The sequence below is a fragment of the Pleurodeles waltl genome, chromosome 12 (assembly GCF_031143425.1).
Source record: "Pleurodeles waltl isolate 20211129_DDA chromosome 12, aPleWal1.hap1.20221129, whole genome shotgun sequence".
NCBI lineage: Eukaryota > Metazoa > Chordata > Amphibia > Caudata > Salamandridae > Pleurodeles > Pleurodeles waltl.
Window position 1 is genome coordinate 707,920,895 of NC_090451.1, and position 21,292 is coordinate 707,942,186.

The 21,292-nt window shown below is 45.6% G+C and overlaps 1 protein-coding gene across 1 annotated transcript; it reads left to right on the plus strand.

Annotated features, from left to right (window-relative positions):
* The first annotated feature begins 436 nt into the window (after positions 1–436).
* On the plus strand, positions 437–18,641 carry LOC138267852 (immunoglobulin kappa light chain-like). The gene is made up of 5 exons (XM_069217073.1): positions 437–497; positions 5,934–6,293; positions 9,203–9,541; positions 11,099–11,170; positions 17,696–18,641. The coding sequence occupies exons 1-5, from the start codon at positions 452–454 to the stop codon at positions 17,893–17,895; spliced, it is 1,017 nt and encodes a 338-aa protein (XP_069073174.1). The 5' UTR covers positions 437–451; the 3' UTR covers positions 17,896–18,641.
* Positions 18,642–21,292: the final 2,651 nt, after the last annotated feature.

The window sequence follows — 21,292 nt, forward strand, 5'->3', positions numbered from 1 at the left end:
TTTGAATATATATATATATAAATGCAATAATTAAGCAGTGCATCTGAAAAAAAAGAAATGGGTCCTGAATCAGAAAGAGATGAAAATGCTACCAGCATCATGAGGTGGGTAAAGTCATTTTTCACACTCGCTGGGGCTGCTGAAAAGAGAAACTGCTTGTGTGGTGTTTGTCCCCATGTTCAGCATCATTGGTGGCTTCATAAATGGCCTTTGCAGCATGACTGGAGGGAGGGGGTGGCACCACAGGCAGAGGTAGGGAGAAAGATAGAGCGAGAGAAGGTGAGAGAGGGATAGAGAGAGAGGGGGAGAGAGAGAGAGAGAGGTGTAAAATCCTTTTGGGGTGGTAATTGATACCGGAAGCACCAGGGACCAATCAGAGGGTGAGAGCCTCTTCGTGAGGCCTCCCTGCGGCCTTGGGAGCTCAGTATCCAATCAGCGGCGCAGGGGAACGATGCAGGGCGCCTTGTGTACTCTTGTGATGATCCTGCAGCTCACAGGTGAGCGCTTTTATGTGGACATTTTATAAAGTGAGACCCTGGAGGCATCAGTTGGCAGCAAGATTACATATAAGCCTGGGGTCGTCATCTGTCATCCTCCTGTAGGGACCTCTATCCCCCCTTGCAGGTACCAGCAACCCCCCCCCAAAGGGACTGCTCCCCCCCTGACCCCCTCTACAAGGAACAGTATTCCCCATCAGGGTGCGAGGAGAACCCCCCAGTGGGACACACCTGCGGAATTAAATGCTTAGTTCCTAGAAACAGTCACTCCGTTCTTTGTGGGCGCTCGGTCCCGGCTGTAGAGGAGATTTCTTAGAGCAGGAATGCGCAGCTTTATTATAAACGGTACTTTTAACTTAATGACCTCTTCTACGGGTTTCCGACAGACATTACAATGTAACGCAAAGCGGGGGCCGAAGGTGGGTTCACTCCTAGGAAATCAGTTGGAGATGTCAATAGAAACGAGATGTCCATCAACTCGCCCAAGCAGCACAAATCAATTAATTTGTTCAAGATTATTACTAATTGTTTTTTTGTTGCGAGAAGTGAATGTTCACATTTTTTCAGCGCCTTTCAAATAAAACCTCAGATTGGGGGGATACGCGCCTCAGACACGTGTTTGCAGGTCTCTCTTCGAGCTGTTCAAAGGACTCCAAGCAGGATTTTTTTTTGTCGCTTAAATTACATAAATTATGAAAATAGTATAAATTGAAGATGTAACACAATAAACAGAGGAAAGGAGCATTTATTTGCTCCCAGAGAGCGCAGTCACTCTCTAGCTCCGTTAAACCTACACACAGACCTCATAGCGCTAGAGCGTGTGTTACAGCTTCATGTGACGTCACTAAAGAGCCCGCGGCGCCGACCCCCTGAGCTAGGACAGGCAGGGGTAGGTGGCGAGGGTCCTCGTTTCTATCCACTGGATCGGGCTCAGATTCACAAACTCACAACCTGACCTTGTGCTCACATTAGAAATGCGCACGTTTGATAACTGCAAAACACGTCAACACAAAGTCACCAGGGATGGAAAAAGTTAAATCAGTTGCACGAGCAACACGGGAGCGACCTCTCTCTCCCCAAATGGAAATGAAAACAATAGTTGAATATTAAAAAAGGTAAAAATGCCACGAAGACACCTGGTGGTTCAGATAACAAAGGCCACTGACGTGCCCCTGTTTACCCTCTTTAAAGTCACTCCTCTATTAAGAAAACTGGGGGCGGCGGGGCCCAGAAAGACCCCAAGAATCGGCGCCTCCTCCTCAAGACGTGAAGGAGGTAAATGCACTTATTAGATGATCCAACGTCCTGATTTACTCAACGTGGCTTATAAAAACATACATTGTTAGCTGATATTGAAATATGGACTTTCGGGGAATTGATACAAGTGGTACCTGATTGCGGGTTTGCTGGGCGTGAGCAGGAGTAATACCTCAGAAAACCAATTTACTCCCACAGATATGGCTGCCAGGTTGGCACTTTACCTTGGTCACAGTTCTTCGGACGCGTTGTTACTTCTGGGCTCCTTTAATGCGCAAATTCCTGATAATTAAATGGCTTGATAACGCATCCATCGTCCAAGGAAGAGCCTAATTGGTCATCTAATCCTTTTACAGACTCCATCCTGTCTTCTTAAATCACTCCTTTCACATCCACGGTAACCCCGGAGTCCTTAGAGCAGTGGTTTTCAAACTTTTAAATGCCGCGCCCCCACAGTGGAAAGAAAATATTCATCGACCCCCACCTCTCAGAATGTATCAAAATTATTCTATTAAATTGGCAATGTTTAAATATGTCTAGATTTATTTAAACACTGCAGTTACACTCTGTTACCTTTTAAAAATGCACTTAATGTCGTGCTTAAAACAAAACACCATCATCTGCATAATGCTTCCTTTGACCAGAGCCTGGCGGACCCGGGATCACTTGGGGCCCCCCAGTTTGAAGACCCCTGCCTTAGAGACATTTTTATTTTACCTTTCAGAGTGGACCCTAGAGCTGGGCAAGCCAGTAACTAGGGCCACTGGAATTATGCGATTGTGTGGCAGCGCTGTTTTCCGCATAATTATGGATTTTATGCTTTTGACACATAATCCATCCTCGGCCGATTTTAACAACACATTTGTTTTCTAGCGCAAACGGTTCAAAAGTTACTAAAACTCAGCGACGTGTTGCCGCGCAGTGAAAAGCTGTTTGCAAAAGTTGGCTAGTCAATCTTCTGCTGTTTATCCTTATATTACGGTTTAAACTTGTACTAATGAAGTGCAACCAATGCCCAGAATGTAAAAACTACAAAATAATGAATTAACACTATCACAAAACGTGCCGCCTTATTCTTGCCGCATAATTTACTCAACGCTGCCGAATAATTTCAGTAGCATTGACAGTAACTTAATAGGGAGAGCCAAGCCAGAGCTGAGACAAGTATGTCTTGGCTGTAAGAGCCTGACCACGAGCCGCCACATATTTGGAATTTAAATCGTGCAACGCAACCAGTAAATATATGATAACATAGTGTATTCCTCTATAGTACAAAGCAATTCATTTTAGCATATTAATCATTTTATCATTGCAATGAGTAACAATTATTAGAAGCAAAACATTAAAAACTCAGACTTGAACTCAGACTTGGAAACCTTCGTATCACCCCCCCCCCCCCCCCCCTCAACCTCCCTGACTAAGAGGCCATCAGTAAACCGAGGCAGGACTTCTGACTCCGGTACGTGGCTTCATGGGCGGAGTAATTTATAGTCCATTAAACCATGCACAAGAGAAGTTTGTGTCCAGCTCTGCCGTAAACTAGGGTGCTTCAAGGTGCTATCCTGGGGTGAGGAAAGAAAAAGCGGCAATGTGAAAAAAAAGTAATTGCCTAGGATCACACAGTGTAGTCAAGCGGGACCTGGGATTGATGCGGTGATTAACGGCTTCCACTAACTTCTCAAAGAGACTGAGTTTGATAGTGGAGGTAATCAGACGGATCAGCACAACAAAGGTCCGTGTGGGTGGGTGGATGAGGGGGGCGGTCATGGAAAGTGAGGCTTCGTGCAGACTGGGCTCGATTTTGGCCCAAGTATCCAAGAGGACCTCAAGCCAAGTCCCATCTGGGGCCATATGTACGGAATTTAAGAATTTCGATTTTCTAATTGCGATTCTTTGCGAATCACAATTAGGAAATAGCAATTCCTAATATACAAAAACCTAGGTTTTGGAACTAGTGATTCTTAATGTGGTCACACTAGACATATCTCCTGAATAATAATGAGGTAGGTCGCAGTTTGCAACCCATTAGGGATTTCAGCCATTATAAGGTTGGTGGCCTGCTGGGGTTAGCAGAACACGATGTCTGTGTTTGCTTTTTAATATAGCAATCTTTGTTTTTTATATGCAGCTGTTTTACTTAAAGGACAATGGGATGCCTTTAAAATTAAAAAATAAAAAATGTTTAATTTTAACTTTTTAAGAGTAGTCAGTGGTCCTTGGGACCACTACCTGCTCTCAAAAAATATTTGTATCAACACCCACAAAGGGGAGCCCTTCCCATTGCCAAATGGTGACCACCTCCTCTGAGGGGTTGGTAAAAAAAAAAGTGAATGAATTGCAAAAGCAATTTGGTGGCAAAGCACTCACTCATGCCACTGAATCAGTGTTAGGAGGGGACATCTTAAAACAAGTCCTTACCAAATATCGATTTGTAAAAACAAATTGTGATTCAGTAACAGGTTATCAAATCTCAGTTTGGCTTTTGTACATTTTAAAAACCTTTTTTGCAGTTGCAAAGGGCAGATTCTGCAAATCAGGTCAGTTGCGACCTCAAAAAAAGTTTTTTTTGCACATGGTCCCTGGTTTTGGTTCCTGTCACATCTGCTTCGACCAGGCTCGAGCCTTCAGTGTCTCCCTCACCTCTAAGTGTTTCCTCGTACATTAATCCAGTCTCCTCTGTGTCCGTGCACACCACTGACACGATGGAAGACTTCCGTGCCTTTTTCCAGCTACCCTCCTGGGCCTACAGTGGACAATGCAGTCTTTGGGGAAAGTGAGTATATGATACAGCTCCAGATTCGGGGCAGATTCACAAAAGCATGTATGAGTACCTGATGAAGGCCTACAGGTGAATCAGCACCGAAACGCGTATGAATATGGTCCAAATACTCTCACATTATTCCCCAATTGCATTCTTTGAAGCCAAATCACAAAAGCATGTAAAAGTATGTAAAAGAGTACCACAGGAGTATCATACTCATACATGCCTTTGTAAATAGTTCCCTTTATTTAAAGTAGTGGGTTCACTGACCTGCGCTCTGGCTGATGCCAGGCCAAAAACAGAGATATTCAGCAGTAGAGTTTGTGGGTGAACTCCCTCGAAGCTGAAGAGCTGAGAAGCACAGCAGGTCTCACAAATAATCATACCTGTGTGCTGTGCACTACAACCACAAGCACGGGGGTACACCCCCTCTGACTGATGCTATCACGAAGGACAAAAACTGACTAACGCACACCTGTCTGTGGTTGTAGAGTGCACCAGAAGGACTGAGGCCTCCTACCAAGCTGTAGCTAACGGAGAGATGCCGAGATATGAGAGAAAAACACGTTCTCCTGTTCTCTAGAAATAGTAAAATACTTCCAGCAAAAATGACAAATGTAGAAGCTGTGTGTCTTAGTGGTGGCTTGTTTGTGATTTCTTAGCGCTGTGAAGTCATACATAACATTTGGCGCTATACAAAAACTAGGTTACACTGAAACCAAACTAAGGTGAATATAGTTGAATATGAATAAGGGCCAGTCCTGCCAGGTACATGTATACATGGACGCATTGACCATACAAAGGACACATCAAGGGGCAGTCCTCCCAGGCGTGCACACATGGATGCATTACCCATACAAGGGACACATGACAGCAGTTCCTCCTAGGTATATACACATGGACACATTGATCATACAAGGGACACATCAAGGGCCAGTCCTCCCAGGTACATGTACACATGGACGCATTGACCATACAAGGGACACATCAAGGAGCAGTCCTCCCAGGTACATGTACACATGGATGCATTACCCATACAAGGGACACATTGCAGCCTGGCCTCCGAGGCGTGCACACATGGATGCATTACCCATACAAGGGACACATGACAGCAGTTCCTCCTAGGTATATGCACATGGACACATTGATCATACAAGGGACACATCACGGCCAGTCTACCCAGGCATGTACACATGGATGCATAGCCCATTCAGGGAGTACACCACAGCGCCCCCTCACATATATCTCCACAGAACTACATTAACTGGACAAGGGGTACTTACAGGCTGTCCCGCCTTGAGATGTATACACAGAGGCATTGACTCTCCATGGGTGGTAAAGTGGTCCTTCCACGCGTGCCCTATGGATCAGGTGACCCCTGTCTCCCCACTGGCTTAATCTTGTGCTTCTTTTCACAGGCAGGGAGGCCAAGGAGCCTCCCACCCTAATGCAGCCTCTGCCGTCAATCACCACCGCTGGGCGCCACCCAAAGATCACGTGCTCCTTGAGCGGGAGCAGCGTGACCGACCACGTGCTCTCATGGTACAAGCAGCCCAACCATCAGGGCTTGAGCTTCCTGGTGAGCCACAGGGAGCGGGCCAAGCCGAGCTACGGGGACGGCGTCAGCGAGCGCTTCCTGCCAGGCATCGAGAAGGAGTCCAAGATCTTCACGCTGACCATTGGGAACACGGAGCAGAGTGACGAGGGCACCTACTTCTGCGCCATCTGGTACAGCAACCAGTACATCTTTGGCGATGGGACTCGTGTCATCTACAGAGGTGAGTTTGCGTCAAGGCTAGGCGGCCTCCGTCTTAGTACTGGGTCCAACCCTGTGTACACCTGAGTCCAAGTCAAAGCTTTGAGGAGTGGGATAACATCTGTACACCTGAGTCCAAGTCAAAGATGGGGGGATAGATCTGTACAACTGAGCCTAAGTCAAAGCTTGGGATGGAGGGATACATCTGTACATCTGAGTCCAAGTCAAAGCCAAAGCTTGGGGGGGGGGTACATCTGTACAACTGAGCTGAACGTACTGAGGCTTGAATACCATTGGCCCATAGACTAAAATAAAGCTGTGTTCACCATCAACGGCACTTGTGTCAAGTTGAGATTACCCGGTCCTGACACTCAATAGCCCGCAGACTAACGTCAAGCCATAGCTTGACTATTCTTCAGAATCATTGGCTCGTAGACTGACCCTCAAATGGAGTGGTCATCAGTCCATAGATTGACTGTCAAGAGCCGGTTTCAGTGTGAATGCCGGCTTCGATTTTCTTGATCCTGGGTAAGACCTGCTGCTTCCTTTCTCCAGCTCAAAATCTAGAATGGGACCTGGATTAAGAGTTGCAAGGGATGCAGACTGAATAAAACTTCAGACCCTCAGAGGGAATAAACCTTGGCACAGAGAAAACCTCTCTCTGGGGTATCAGGCTAATCACATAAAGGAAAACTGAAAGCGGGGTACAAGAAGAAACCGAAGAAAGCAGACTGTCTTCAGCGAGCAACCAGCTGGAACAAGCAACGTTGCAACACACCAAAGAAATCAGCTAGTCTCCTTATAGAAGCAAGGACATCGAAGAGAAAACAACTGGAACAGGAAGTGGAAAGCTTCCATGATGGATTGGGCAGAAAAGAACAGTGAAAAAACTTCACTAATGGTCTCCCCCTCATGAAGATGTGCAAACAAAGTAGATATGGTAAGGACCTGGAGTCAAGAAGGGACCCCAAAGCACCGAGAAGGACCAAGGTGCCAGAAGAAAGGAACCACTCATGAGCAGGTAAATACCTGAGCAGTGACAAGTATATCGCAACTGCTAAGCCCTCGCCAGCAGTGGGATCGAAGTGTACTCACTTTGGGTTGGTTCATACCAGAACTCAGAAGCCTAAAACACTCCACCTTCAAGCCGCAACCCAGAGCCGAGCAGCGACTTGAAGCTGGCATCAACTTTGGCGCGTAACAGTGAGCCATAGATTATCGAGTTCTCATGGTCATTTGCCCGTTGACTAATGTCGAGCTGATAAGTGGCAAGTATACATGGTCATCGGTCCATCAACCAGACCCAACGCTTTGCTTCAAATTCTCAGCAGCTCCTTGTAGCAGCTTCATCTTCCTAAGTATGTCCACATTCTACTGCCCTCTGAAGGTGTCCTCCTGCCCCTCTGGACCACCACGGGCACTCTGAATGACCCTCAGCGCTTTCAAACTCTTCAAAGTACCAAAATGAGAAGCCGGCCAGGTTTCCTCTTGGATGGAGGATTGGCTGGAGATGTTTTGAGGTGGGATGGAGTCAGGCTGCCTCTCACCAAGCGAGCAAGCGAGCCTGACTTCCCAAGCACAACTTCTTAAGACATTTACTAGAAAAGGATTGTTTTAATGAGCCGCTCTCAGGAGTTACTTATGAAATAGTCCACTATTTACATAGTCTGGTTCTCTTTGGGGATGTTTTCAAGATGTGCATGGCAACTCGCATCATTTTACTTTTTTAATCCGTTCATTTTTCCATCCTATCCCTTCTAAGTAGACATCCAGTCATATATTAATGTAAAATTTACTTTGAGTGGGCAAGACGAACAAATAGAGTTATGTGGATTTCCGAATCTCAGAGTGTAGGCAGCAGCTGAAGTTCAGCCACATACACTACAGGAGCCTTGTAGGTTCAAATAGTAGGTAAAAAATGAGATTACAAATAGTAATCTTACAGTCTCTGGGCTTGGATTGCAAAAGTGATGATTGCAACATCATACAAAGCTTTACCACAGTGAGGATGAAATGCTTCCACCGTGGTCGTGTATAACGGCCACAGTAGAAAGTGCACTCTGGCACCAGGCAAATAAAATCAGCAATCCGTACCCTGACCTCAGCATGAATTATAACCCAAATAGCAGCTGTAACACAATGAAGTAAAATCAATACTGTGGACACCAAATATTAACTTGGCATTTTGTGAACACAAACACATTTTCTCAAATCACTGACTTTTTAAAAAGTAAGCTCAATTCTCATAAACAGAAATGTGCCATTATTTTAAATACATATTTTGTCCTCAAAATAGTAGTTTCTCATTTAGTGAAATGAGAGGCTTGGCTCTCCTTTGCCCTCAAATACCTATCATTTGGCCCAGGTACTGATTCCAAACACAGGCTCCTCTGTTCCTCTGCCTTGTTAATAAGAAGTGTTCCTGATATCAGTGAACCGACAGGTGCAAAGTGTGAACTCCCAGGAAAGGCTGTGCTCATGACCAGCCTTTAATTGTAGATATCAAAGATCATTGTGTCATCAACGAGATACAGCCATGTATGACACAATGATCTTTGATATCTACAATTAAAGGCTACATCTGCAAAACAAGAACTTGGACTCCAGTCTACTTTACATTTCAACAAATATACTTTCAGGAAGATTTTCCCTGTCACACCATTGAACTTTATACTCTGTGTGCTGTGGCCATCTTGTTCTAATTTGTCTATGGGTATTTTGTTACCCTTCTTTGTGCCTACCGGGTAGTAAGGCACTGGGCCAGGCTGCATCAGACCCTGCTTTCACTTTGATTACTTGTCTCGGTACAACTGTTTTATTGCTCAGATGTGCGGCGCCTTTCACCCTTACTACCCATCTGTGTATTCTCTATGATTTTGTTTATATGTCTGACGTAACTCATGTGATTGCCTTCCACATGGTCTCTTGAAGACACGAGTGATCTCAGGAAGCCCAGGGTACGACTGCTCGAACCAGCACCTCGTGAAGTCCGTGGCCAGAACCAAGCGACCTTTGTCTGTGTGGTGGACGGCTTCTTCCCTGACGTGATCCGCATTAAGTGGCTGGTGGATGGAAGGCAGACTGAGGCCATGCCTGAGGAGTTTCCATCCGTGCAGAAGAAAGATGGAACCTACAAGGCTGTCGGGCACCTGACGCTTGAAGCCGAGACCTGGGAGAGAGGTGCTGAGGTGATATGCCTGGTGGAGCACGAATCGGGGACTCAGAACCTCAGCAGGAAGGGTGAAGTGGTCGTCAGGAGGGCGGAGCAAGGTGAGTGTGTGAGCGCCAGCCTCCCCACCCTCTAGCACACAAGGGGTGCAGACGCCATCCGTAAGCTGGTCATAAGTTCTATAGGTAAAGGTTGGGTGTGGACGATAGTTTGATATTACTCAAACCATGCAGTTATGGACACTGTTTTTTACCCTTTCATGCATATTTTCATATGTATGTTCAGAACTCTCAGAGGAAGTGTTTTGGTGTGTGCCAACTTTTACCATGGTTCGTGAATTTGCTCAGAATTTTCCAGATTTGTCATTTGGCTACCTGTTAATTTTCTTCCCATTTTGGGCCAGGTTGGCTATGGGAGGCATACTTATTGGAAGGGGTCCCCATATGTACACTTATCATGATATGGCTATTGGTAGAATTTTTGCTTCTGGGCTTTTCGGTCATGAATATGATCCCAACAACGGTGACAGCCAACAAATGAGAGGCATTTGAGAGGCTTGAGATGCAGAGGCCCTTGACTCAAAGTTGAGGCAGGGTCTTAGACTCCTGAAAGGGGTAGTACATGGGGAAGGATGCCCGGCCACCACACAGCGCCACCAGCTCTGGGAGTCTCTCTAGGCACTGGGGTGTACCCCAGCTATGCCTTGGTTTTGTGCTTGTCCCTGGTGGTCAGTCAGGAAACATAGGGCCGTATTTATACTTTTTTAGCGCCGCATTTGCGTCGTTTTTGGATGCAAAAACGGCGCAAACTTGCAAAATACCATTGTATTTTGTAGGTTTGCGCCGTTTTGCGTCAAAAAGCGGTGCAAATGTGGCTCTAAAAAAAGTATAAATACGGGCCATAGTGTCCTGTTTTAGGAATTACTATCTCTCAGGGATCTAAAGGCAGGGTCACCCTCCGAGATGGAGAAGAGATTAGCATCATCCCTAAACTACAGGGCAGAAAACCCGCAACCACTGCTCGTGGTAGTGCCCTTCGTTTTGTTTAGGTAGGGTCTATGGCGGACACCTGAGCCAGGAGTAGGGAGCCTGACCCACGAAGAACCCGACGTCAGTACCCTGTGCTCTGAGTATGTGTAGGTGCTAGTAGGTTCATTGTGAGTGAGTTCCTTGAATGAGGGTGTTTGTTGTAGGGTGTCAGCGAGGTCCAGACGGTCTGGGGTCCTCATCCTTCCGAAGGGGCCCTCCGTTTATTTTCCATCCATGTGACAGTGTTGTTCTTGCCCAGGGGCCTCTGTCTCCCCAGTAGAGGCGTGTGGGGCCCTGAGAGGATGGCCACCCTTATTGGGAGTGTATCATGGAGCGTGCATCCCCTGGACCGGCTCAACACCAGGTAACGGATAGTGCAGATTGTGTGCACCCTACACTGCACAACCACACTTGGTGGATCGGACTCTTGGGTTCCTAGTGACCGGAAGTGACTCCGCCTCCTGCCTTCACTTTACAGGGTGAGGGGCGGGGGACGGTGCACGGGCCGCGGGGGAGGGCAGGAAGGAAGGGGCTAGAACTGCAACTAAGGTGTGTGAGTTATGAATACATTGGAGTGCTTGTAATGGCGCCCCCTAGCAGTGCTCGGCTAACCCCACTCTTCTCTTCCAGGATGCACACGGGTCACATCTGAGGAGCTGGAATTATTTAGGAATGAAAGCTCTGGGAACAGCACTGCCACAGGTATGGTATTCTATCTCTCTATCTATCTCTCTATCTATCTATCTATTGGCAGAAACTGACTCAAAGGGGGTGTCGGGGGAGGATTATTGAACTCTGAAGGGGAGAGAGAAAAGGGGCAGGAAGATGAGGGGGAGAGTAGTACTGGGTCGAGGAACAGAGGAGGCCAAGAAAAAGTAGGGGGGTGGGATAAACTCTGCTCCACCAGCCGAGTTCAATGAGTTTTGGCCACTCTGTTTACGCATTACTCCACGTTATGCATGTAACACAGAATTCCGGCCAAATTCTGCCAACTGCTGCGTGGCGGAGTTTTTTCTCAAGCGCAGATCCCCAGCACTAAGTTTGCGAGCAAGAACTGACGTTCCCTAGCGTGATTTGCGGGTGCCAGGAGGGCCCGATGAGATTTTCCTATTGCGGGCAGTCACGGGTGGCCCGACCGCTCGGTGTCCAACTGATGTCCACCTCTGATGCTGATGTCCACCTCTGATGCTGATGTCCACCTCTGATGCTGGTGTCCACCTCTAATGTCCACCTCTGATGCTGGTGTCCGCCTCTGATGTCCGCCTCTGATGTCCACCTCTGATGTCCACCTCTGATGTCCTCCTCTGATGTCCACCTCTGATGCTGGTGTCTCCCTCTGATGTCCACCTCTGATGTCCTCCTCTGATGTCCACCTCTCATGCTGGTGTCCACCTCTAATGTCCACCTCTGATGCTGATGTCCACCTCTGATGCTGATGTCCACCTCTGATGCTGATGTCCACCTCTGATGTCCACCTCTGATGCTGGTGTCCACCTCTAATGTCCACCTCTGATGCTGGTGTCCGCCTCTGATGTCCGCCTCTGATGTCCACCTCTGATGTCCACCTCTGATGTCCTCCTCTGATGTCCACCTCTGATGCTGGTGTCTCCCTCTGATGTCCACCTCTGATGTCCTCCTCTGATGTCCACCTCTCATGCTGGTGTCCACCTCTGATGTCCACCTCTGATGCTGGTGTCCACCTCTAATGTCCACCTCTGATGCTGGTGTCCGCCTCTGATGTCCGCCTCTGATGTCCACCTCTGATGTCCACCTCTGATGTCCTCCTCTGATGTCCACCTCTGATGCTGGTGTCTCCCTCTGATGTCCTCCTCTGATGTCCACCTCTCATGCTGGTGTCCACCTCTAATGTTCACCTCTGATGCTGGTGTCCGCCTCTGATGTCCTCCTCTGATGTCCGCCTCTGATGTCCACCTCTGATGTCCTCCTCTGATGTCCGCCTCTGATGTCCACCTCTCATGCTGATGTCCGCCTCTGATGTCCTCCTCTGATGTCCACCTCTGATGTCCGCCTCTGATGCTGATGTCCACCTCTGATGTCCGCCTCTGATGTCCACCTCTGATGCTGATGTCCACCTCTGATGTCCTCCTCTGATGCGTCGCCTCCACACTGGAGGTCGCATCACCAGAGGAAACGTTGAGGATGGAGACCGCCCAGGCGAGAAGTGCGAGGGTGTGCACTGCCGCATCAGAAATACTGAAACGATATGTAAGGAGGAAGTACCTCTGCGTGGTGCAGCTATGAAACACACCCTCAGTTCACACAAGATGCTGTTTGTGCACCGTATATGCTTTGCAGAAAAGCCGCCTGCGCGGGACAGACTCAATGCAAAATGTCTCCGTCACAATCTGCCTGGAAATGCCCCGTGGGGCACACGCTGCACCCTCACCCTCTGCTGCGAGGGGGCGTGGCTCCTGTGCTGCACGGGCACCGCGTGTAGCGCCTTGGTTGTTAACTACCCCGGTGGCTTCAGTGACGTAACTCTGACGGCGCCGCCCCCACCGTGGCATTTACTGCAGCACCCCCGGCGCAGGCCTGCAACCAGGACCCAATCTATAGCTGCAGAGGGATGAGGGGCGGCGACCCGCACAGTCCAGGCAGGTGTGTAGACCTTCAGGGATGTTGGACATGAATTTGATGTGTGAACCTTATTTCCACGGATTTTACCCATTTGTTGCGCATACAAGTGGAAATATTTCTCTGCAGATTTTCACATATTTTTCTGCATCTCTGTAGTGTCTTGCTTCCACCACACCGGCGAGTCCCAGCTGCGGCGGAACTCGTCTGTGATTGCTGAACAGCTTTTAGAGATGTCTGGCTGACAAATTCACAAGAAAAGGAATAACTTTCCCCATCACACCTCTTATCCCCTCACACATACCACACCCCACCGCCCCTAAACCCTGCCCAAGTGTAAGGTGAGACCTTTTGCTGAACTGTTCCAAAGAGGGGTGCGGACTGCTGAGTATCCCCTGAAAGCTGACAACAAGGCGCAGATATCATTCATTTCCCGCGTTTCTTGTAACAGTGAAAGGCTTTGAGCCATCCCTGGAGCTGTGCTGCCACCTGGGGGTGCAGCGAGGAAGTATTAGAGAGGGCCCTGTTCACAGACCGCATTTTGCAGCATGTTCACTAGTACTGCAGTAATACTACTAAAGTACTACAAAATGCTGTTCACAATCCTACAAGTATAAATCTCCACCGTTGCTGTCTGTTCAAAGGGGAGATCCTCACACATGTAAGTTTCATGCTTGGTAGTGAATGTGGAGGGGACAGAGGGGGAGGGGTGGGTGGGGATGGAACATGGGGGAAGGGGAATGGGAAGGGTTTAGGGAGGATTAAGGAGGGGAGTGGGGTAGGGAATGGTTTAGGGATGCACATGCACCCACCCAGAAAATAATAAGAATAACCCATTGCTATTCACAAACTGCCTGCAGGTACTTGACTCTTGAAAGGTAGCAGAGGTGAGTCGCAAAGCCTGGAGGTGACGAGTTTTAGGAAATCAGAAAACAGAAAAATACACTACATAATGCTTAATACATTCAATTTTAATTTGATACTTAACTTGAAAACAGTGGTGTAACAAAACTTGATGTCCCCCCTTGCAAAGTACATGGAGGGGCCCGCTCCCTGGCCCACCCCCCTGCCAGTTTTACTGAGGGGGGGACCTGGAGGTCACCCCCACCCCTGCAACATGTAGGCTGGGGTGGCTTATGTTATGCCACTGCTTGAAAACACAAAGATTGATATACATCTAAACAATGAAGGTCCCCGTACTTTCTGTATCCCAAATGTTTTAATGACCTTCTCGCTAGGCACGTAACCTCTGAGAGATACTTAGGGCCAGCTTAGCAATGTTTGGAAACACTTGAGTCTTTTATGCTTTTGAGTTATAGGATGCAGGGAGACATAATGCTACCGAGGCGTTGCATTGATCTAGGCGTCTGCAGAAGATAATAATGCCCTTGACTATTGTAAAAAGAGTTCAAACCTATAACTTTTTTTAAGTGGCTGTCCCAAAACCCACCACCCAAACAACAGGATTCCCACCACCAGGAATCCATGGCAACTTCCTCACATGTCCAGTGGGCCGACTCACCACCAGGGGCCACTATAGGTCCAACTCACTGGAGTCCAGGGTCCAGTTAGGGACCCAACTGGAATCTTAGATTTTTGTTTGGTATGCGTGTCAAAATAGTGGCAGTGCCCAGTGTGGGTCAAAGGTGTCTTTGTAGAGCAAGTGTGTGCTTCTTAATGTCTTCAGCTTGCATTTGGGTTTTTCAGGCGGTAAGGCCACACTGGCGTATTCCACCTGAATATTGAGGTAGAAATATTGTCTGACCAAAATAATATGGTCAAAATATTGGGATTACAAAAAAGGTAATTGACAAAAATATCATAAATAACTATTTTGTTTTTTTACTGTTTTATTACAGTTCCAACGTTTAATTTAATTGTCTTTTTTTAAAAGTATGTAATAGTAATGTATACTTTTGTGGGTTGTAAAACTGGTTGTGGTACTTGGGGGGGGGGTGCCATATTTAATTGTGCATTAAATAGTGTTAAGTAATTAATATGATGATTATTTAATATAAATTACTTCTTTTTTAAAAGTTAATTTTTTACATTTATGTTTTACATTTCAATTTCATGTTATGGGGTTTATTGGGAGATTAGTTATATAGTCTTTTTCAATTATATAAATTAATGTTAATTGTTTAATATGTTAGATATTTTGCTTTTTATTTTTTAATTATTTGCCTAAATACTAGTAGTTTTTTTTAATATGTATTACATTTCCATTTTGGGTTGTGAAGTTTATTGAGGGATTGAGAGAGTAGTTTTTTAAAACTAAGTATAAAATGGTATTAATTATTTACTATATAAAGTGTGCATATTTTGTATTTGAAATTCAATTACTTGAATGTTTAATTAATATTACAATTGTTAAATATTTGATTATATATTTTAAAATATATTTTTGTAACTTTTTTCCAATGGGGTTTGGGTTATATGCGGAAATGGGTGGATTTTCTTTCTAAATAAATCATTTATTAGTAAATGAATACTTAAATATGTAAACTATAAAAAATACTTTTTTTAAGGTTTGTATGTTATATGTGGAAGTTTTAGGAAATTTTAAAATGTTTTTAAAAGTTTAATTTTTTTAAACAATGCTATTGCATTTACATATTTTTGACATATTTTTCCAGTTTGAAGATATTTGAATGATTTTCAGTTTTTTTAGATTTTTAATTTACTTTCTAATAATTGTGACTTGGTACTTATACTAATCAGGTATAGTTTATCTGATCCCCTCCTCAAATATTTGGACTAGAGTTAGAATAGGGTTTGATACCCACCAAATGTATGCACTTTCATCAATGTTTGCTAGACTGGAGTTGGAATAGTGACCCCCCACCATGAATACATGTTCTAGATGTGCCATGAACTGTTAGTATAGTATAACAACTCACCATGTATGTACATTCTCCAGTGTTTCTTAGGCTGGAGTTAGAATAGTAAAACTGAACACGCGTAAGGTATGCACATTCCCCACTCTTCATTAGACTGGGGTTAGAATCATAAATTTTTCCTCACAACAGATATGCACATTCTCCAGTGTTGGGTGCATCGAAGTTAGACTATTACATCCACCCACAGTGTATGCACCCACTACAGTGCTTGTCGGAATGTAATCAGTATAATAATCCAGGCATCCCCAGTGCAGGCATTTTCCAGTATTTGTTAGACTAGATATAGAAGAGTAAATCTACCCATCCCTCGACAGTGTATGCACAGTTCCCCAACGTTTGTTGGCCTGGAGTTAGAATAGGAGTTTTGACCCCTCTACTCTATGAACTTTCCCCAATATTTGGAATTAGAATACTAAATCTGATTTCCCCTGTTCGCACTTTCCTTCTGTCAAAGGAGGGTTAAAATAGAGAACCTGAGCCCCAACTCTGCCACCATGTACACTTTTTCCCCAACATTTGGTAGATTTGATTAAGAATAGTAAACATGGCCTCCTCCCTCGCCCTAGTAATGTATGTATTTTCCACAAAGTTTATAAGATTATACTGATTCTTAGTAGTATATCCGAACTCTTTATTATTTGTTTAGTATTTATGCTTTTAGATTGGAATTAGTTTACTATTTTTTTGTTCGTTTTGGAATTTTATGTTAGAAATGTTGAGAGTATTTCATTCTTGACTCATGTGTGTTCTCTAGTCCTGGTTCATACATATAAACCATGTGTATATGTATGAATCAGGACTAGAGAACACACATGAGTCTAGAATGAAATACCAACAGTAGTCTTTAGGTCTCAACTCATGTGTGTTTGCTCAGTCCTGATTCATAAGATTAATATGTGTAGTCTTAAAGTCTTGACATGTGTTTTCACTCAGTCCTGAGTCATACATAAAAAACGTGTGGTCTTTAGGTATTGACTCAGGTCTGTTTGCTCAGTCCTGAGTCTTACAGATAAACCATGAATAGTCTTAAGGTCTTGATTCATGTGTGTTCTCCCAGTCTGGAGTCTGAGTTTAAAGTCACTCAGTTTAAAGTCTTGACTCATGTGTGCTCTCCATAGTCGTGATTCATACATATAAACCATGTGAAGACTTAAAGTCTCGACTCGTGTGTTCGCTAAGTCCTGCGTCATAGAGATAAAACGTTGGTAGGTTTGGCTCGTATGCGTTCTCTCAGTCGTGATTCATAAAATAAATCATGTGTCGTCTTAAAGTCTTGATTCATGTGTATTCTCTAGTTCTGATTCGTACATATAAACCATGTGTAGTCTTAAAGTCTTGACTCATGTGTGTCATCTAATCTTCGTTCATTCATATAAACCAGATGTAGGCTTAAAGTCTTGAATCGTGTTCGCTCAGTCTTGAGTCATGGAGATAAACCATGTTTAGTCTTAGAGTCTTGAGTCATGTGTGTTCTCTCAGTCCTGAATCATAAGATAAACCTTGTGTAGTCTTTAGGTCTTAAGTCATGAGTTTGCTCAGTCTCGAGTCATGCAGATAAACCATGTTCAGTCTTAGAGTCTTGAGTCATGTGTGTTCTCTCAGTCCTGAATCATAAGATAAACCGTGTGTGGTCTTTAGGTCTTGACGCATGAGTTTGCTCAGTCTTGAGTCATACAGCTAAACCATGTGTAGTTCTTAAAGTCTTGATTCACATGTGTTCTCTTTCTTCCAGTTGACATGACTGGAGTTCTTGGTGTGGCTTTTTATGTCTACCTCAGCGCACTCTTCAGCAGCTCCGTGTACGGACTCGCCCTGGCCTTCTGCTTCCTTAGACGACAGCTTGAAGCTCGCAAGAAGCCCGCTGCATCTACGAGCCGTAGGTCACCATCGCAGCGTGTTAACAAGAGATGGGCAGTGCAGAGGCGCCAGTGATGAGACATCATCAATGAACCTAAGGCTCGGTTCACAAAGATGGAAGGATCGACACAAAATCTTATTCCTTATGCGCTGCGTCTACATGCTGTACCCCCATCAACACATCTCTTTACAATATCTTTCTGCTTCTCAAATATTTGAAAATAGTAAATATTGCATTTTTTGGGTAACTCTGTCACAGCAGACTATCATGAACAGACAGAATGACAAGTACAAGAGGGGAAGCGAGGGCATACTTGGGTGATGAGTAAGCCTACATATCGGTAGATACTTTCTATGCTATAGGTACAGATATGGAAAAAATGTGTTGCTTCCGCAGATGCACTTACCCTGGCCTTTTGCAATAAATTCACTAATCAACTTGCTACCTTAACATACTGCAAACGTCTCAGTCAGTGTAAAGTGTTGTACCCATGCTTGACAGCGAGGCAGCTTCTTGTATTCATTCGTTCTTGTTTGCAGGTCCATCTCGACCTACCAGCGGCTTTAATTTCAGTCATCCACGCGGCACTGCCCCCATCTTCTCCATCTGATAAGATTTTCAAGGGAGACCCTGAACCAGTGCTCATATTTCCCACATGACATGACTATTTTCCCAGACTGGATCACTTAGGCCCACAGGTGTTCCTCAAAGATCAGTCCTAGAGCAGTTACTCAGGAGATGGAGCATAGCTGGAGACCTGCTTGGTGATCCACGACTCAGCACAAAGTCCCATCCATCTGTGTGAAGGAGACACTATGATCTGTCTGAGCGTGTGTGTTGGAAAATGGGTTATTGATAGGGCAGGTAGGTACCTACACCTAGCAACAAGCCACAAACCTCCACAAAAGTACAGTTAGGTCTCAGTAAATTAATCCCAGCTCTACCCTTGGTAGCTTAGCATCGAGCGTCAAGGCTTAACTTAGGAGACAAAGTGTAAAGCATTCAAATATCACAAAACAGTAATTAAATAAAACACAGGAAACAGTTTAAAAATCCAAAACCAATTTATAAAAATAGCTTATATTTTTATCTTTAAAATGACACAAAAACGATTAAAATCGGTTCAGGGGAACCGGAGATATGAATTTTTAAAGTATTATTATTTTCTAGCGCTCAGAAACGAAAAGCGCCAATCGGGTCATCTGGTTGCACCAGGACCGGGGCAAAGTCAAACTTTCAGGCCGACCGCGATGGAGCCCTGCTCGGCTACAAGTCGCGGGAGGCCTCGGTCAAAAAGTTACCTTCTGACTTAGTCTCTTTTTCGATGTTTTTCTTCCCCGGGACGAACCTGCCAGTTGGATCCGACCTCCTGGAGCCCTTGTCCGGATACGCGAAGTCGGTTTCCTCGGTGGTGATTTTTACCTTCGGACTTAGTCGTTTTTTCGAGATGAAAATCCTTCGACCGGGGTAAACCTGGATCTTGATCCGACGTCCGTGGAGCCCTTCTCGGATACGATGGCTGGAAGGTCCCGGTCAACTTTTTACGTTCGGACTTAGTCTTTTTTTCAGATGTTTTTCTTGACCGGGACGAACCACGAAGTCAGGCCGGGTCGCGGTTGAGGCAAGCCGGCTAGAATTTCCGCGTCGAGTCGGTCACTTTATGGAGCTTTTTTCTAAAATTTCTCCAATCTTTTCCAAACTTCTGGGGCTTCACCCAGATGTTCTTTTAAGGTTCTTTTGGGGTCCACAGCTCACCCCAAGGGTCCAGAAGTTCTGTGATGGTCCTTGGGAAGTGCGGACTTCAACTCCCAGAGTGCACCTGGCGCAAACTCCTTTTTGGCCACTGGGCAGTGGTCAGCTGGTCACTTTTTCAGGAGTTGGTGCAGGGGACTCTGGTTAGCAATTTTTCACCTGTAGCAAACAGGGAGTCCCTCCTTGAACCAGTGGAAGCCAGGCAAAGTCCTTCTTGTGGTGAAGCCCAAGTGTGCAGCTGGTGCAGTCTTTCTGAGTGCAGGGTCCAGGTGCAGGCCAGGGGTCCAGCAGGGCAGTCCTTCTTCTCCTTGTAGTTCTTTCTTCTTGAAATTTGGTGGGGATCTGAGGCGTGGGTGCAGGTCTGCCAGTTTTATCCTTGCTCCTGGGTGAAAAGCAGGGGGGCCCTGGTCCTCCAATCAGGGACAGGGTCGTCCCCCTGTGATGACCACTTCCTGGGAAGTGTGGCAAAAATCCATCCCAGAAGGCAATAGTCTCTAAAAATCCAAAATGGATGAATCTGATTTTTGGAGGAGAGATCTGGCTGAACCCACCCACTGGTGTGGCTAAAAATCATAAACACACCCCTCTCCTGCCCTCTCCTAATCTAATCAAGGGGGCACCTAGCTGTCTGGGGTTGCAGGATGTGGGGGTGTTGCTGGGTGCTCCAGATGTCCCTCTCTGCCTTTGAAGACCAGTTTGGCAGCCCTCCCCCTTCCTGCTTCCCCATCTGCTGAGGGGAGATTCTCTCCCCCAAGCACATTCCTTTGTGTAAAGCCAGGCCACTTCACACCTCATTAAAGTGGCCTGGCAGAAGCTGCTGCAGGCTGGCCAATCAGAGCACAGCAGCAAAAACAATGCAGAGCTGAAATTGGCAACTTTTTAGGTAAAGTCTAAACTTTTTACCTGCACTAGTTATATTAAATCCAACAACTGGAAGTTGTGGGATTTATTATAACAATCAATTTGATACCAAATTCTTGGTATGTAACATTTAAGGAGACTTTAAAATTTAAAATAAAGTCTGCCCATTCTAGCCTATGAAGGCCATTTACTTCAATGAGGGAAAAACGAATTTGGCTGTTTTTACCTCACCAGGGCTTATAAATCTATTTTTATAAAGTCCCTGCTTATAGTTACATGGCACCCAGCCCTAGGGACACATAGGGCACACCTTAGGGGTGACTTATATGTAAAAATAAGGTAGTTTAAAACTTTGGAAGTAACTTTAATTCCAAAGTCGAATTTGCATATAACTTTAATTTAAAAGCAGCCAGCAAGGCAGGCTTGCTTTTAAAATGACACTGGGCACCTCAGCAATGCACCTAGGTGTGTACCACCTATGCTGTGGTCCCTAAACCTACATGCCCTACCATATACTAGGGACTTATAGGTAGGTTAACTTAGCCAATTATAATTAGCCTAATTTGCATATCCATTTTACACAGAGCACTGGCCCTGGGACTGGTAAGCAGTACCCAGGGCACAGCCAAGAGTCAGTAACCACCAGTACCTATCCAGAAAGAGTGGGGGTGATCAGGCAAAAAAAAAGGACTTTCCTACACTGCCCCCCCCCAGATGAAAGGTGATGGGTACTAACCTACACCCTGGTAGTCCTCATCAGCTAAGTGGAAAAACCTGGAAAGGCCATCTGCATTGGCATGAGCAGTCCCAGGTCTGTGCTCCACTGTGAAGTCCATCCCCTGTAGGGAAATGGACCAC

Excerpts from the sequence above, each read along its gene's own strand:
- LOC138267852 (XM_069217073.1), top strand. The coding sequence starts at position 452 with ATGCAGGGCGCCTTGTGTACTCTTGTGATGATCCTGCAGCTCACAG. Across the intron at positions 6,294-9,202 it reads GACTCGTGTCATCTACAGAG|ACACGAGTGATCTCAGGAAG; the intron begins GTGAGTTTGCGT and ends GGTCTCTTGAAG. Across the intron at positions 9,542-11,098 it reads CGTCAGGAGGGCGGAGCAAG|GATGCACACGGGTCACATCT; the intron begins GTGAGTGTGTGA and ends CTTCTCTTCCAG.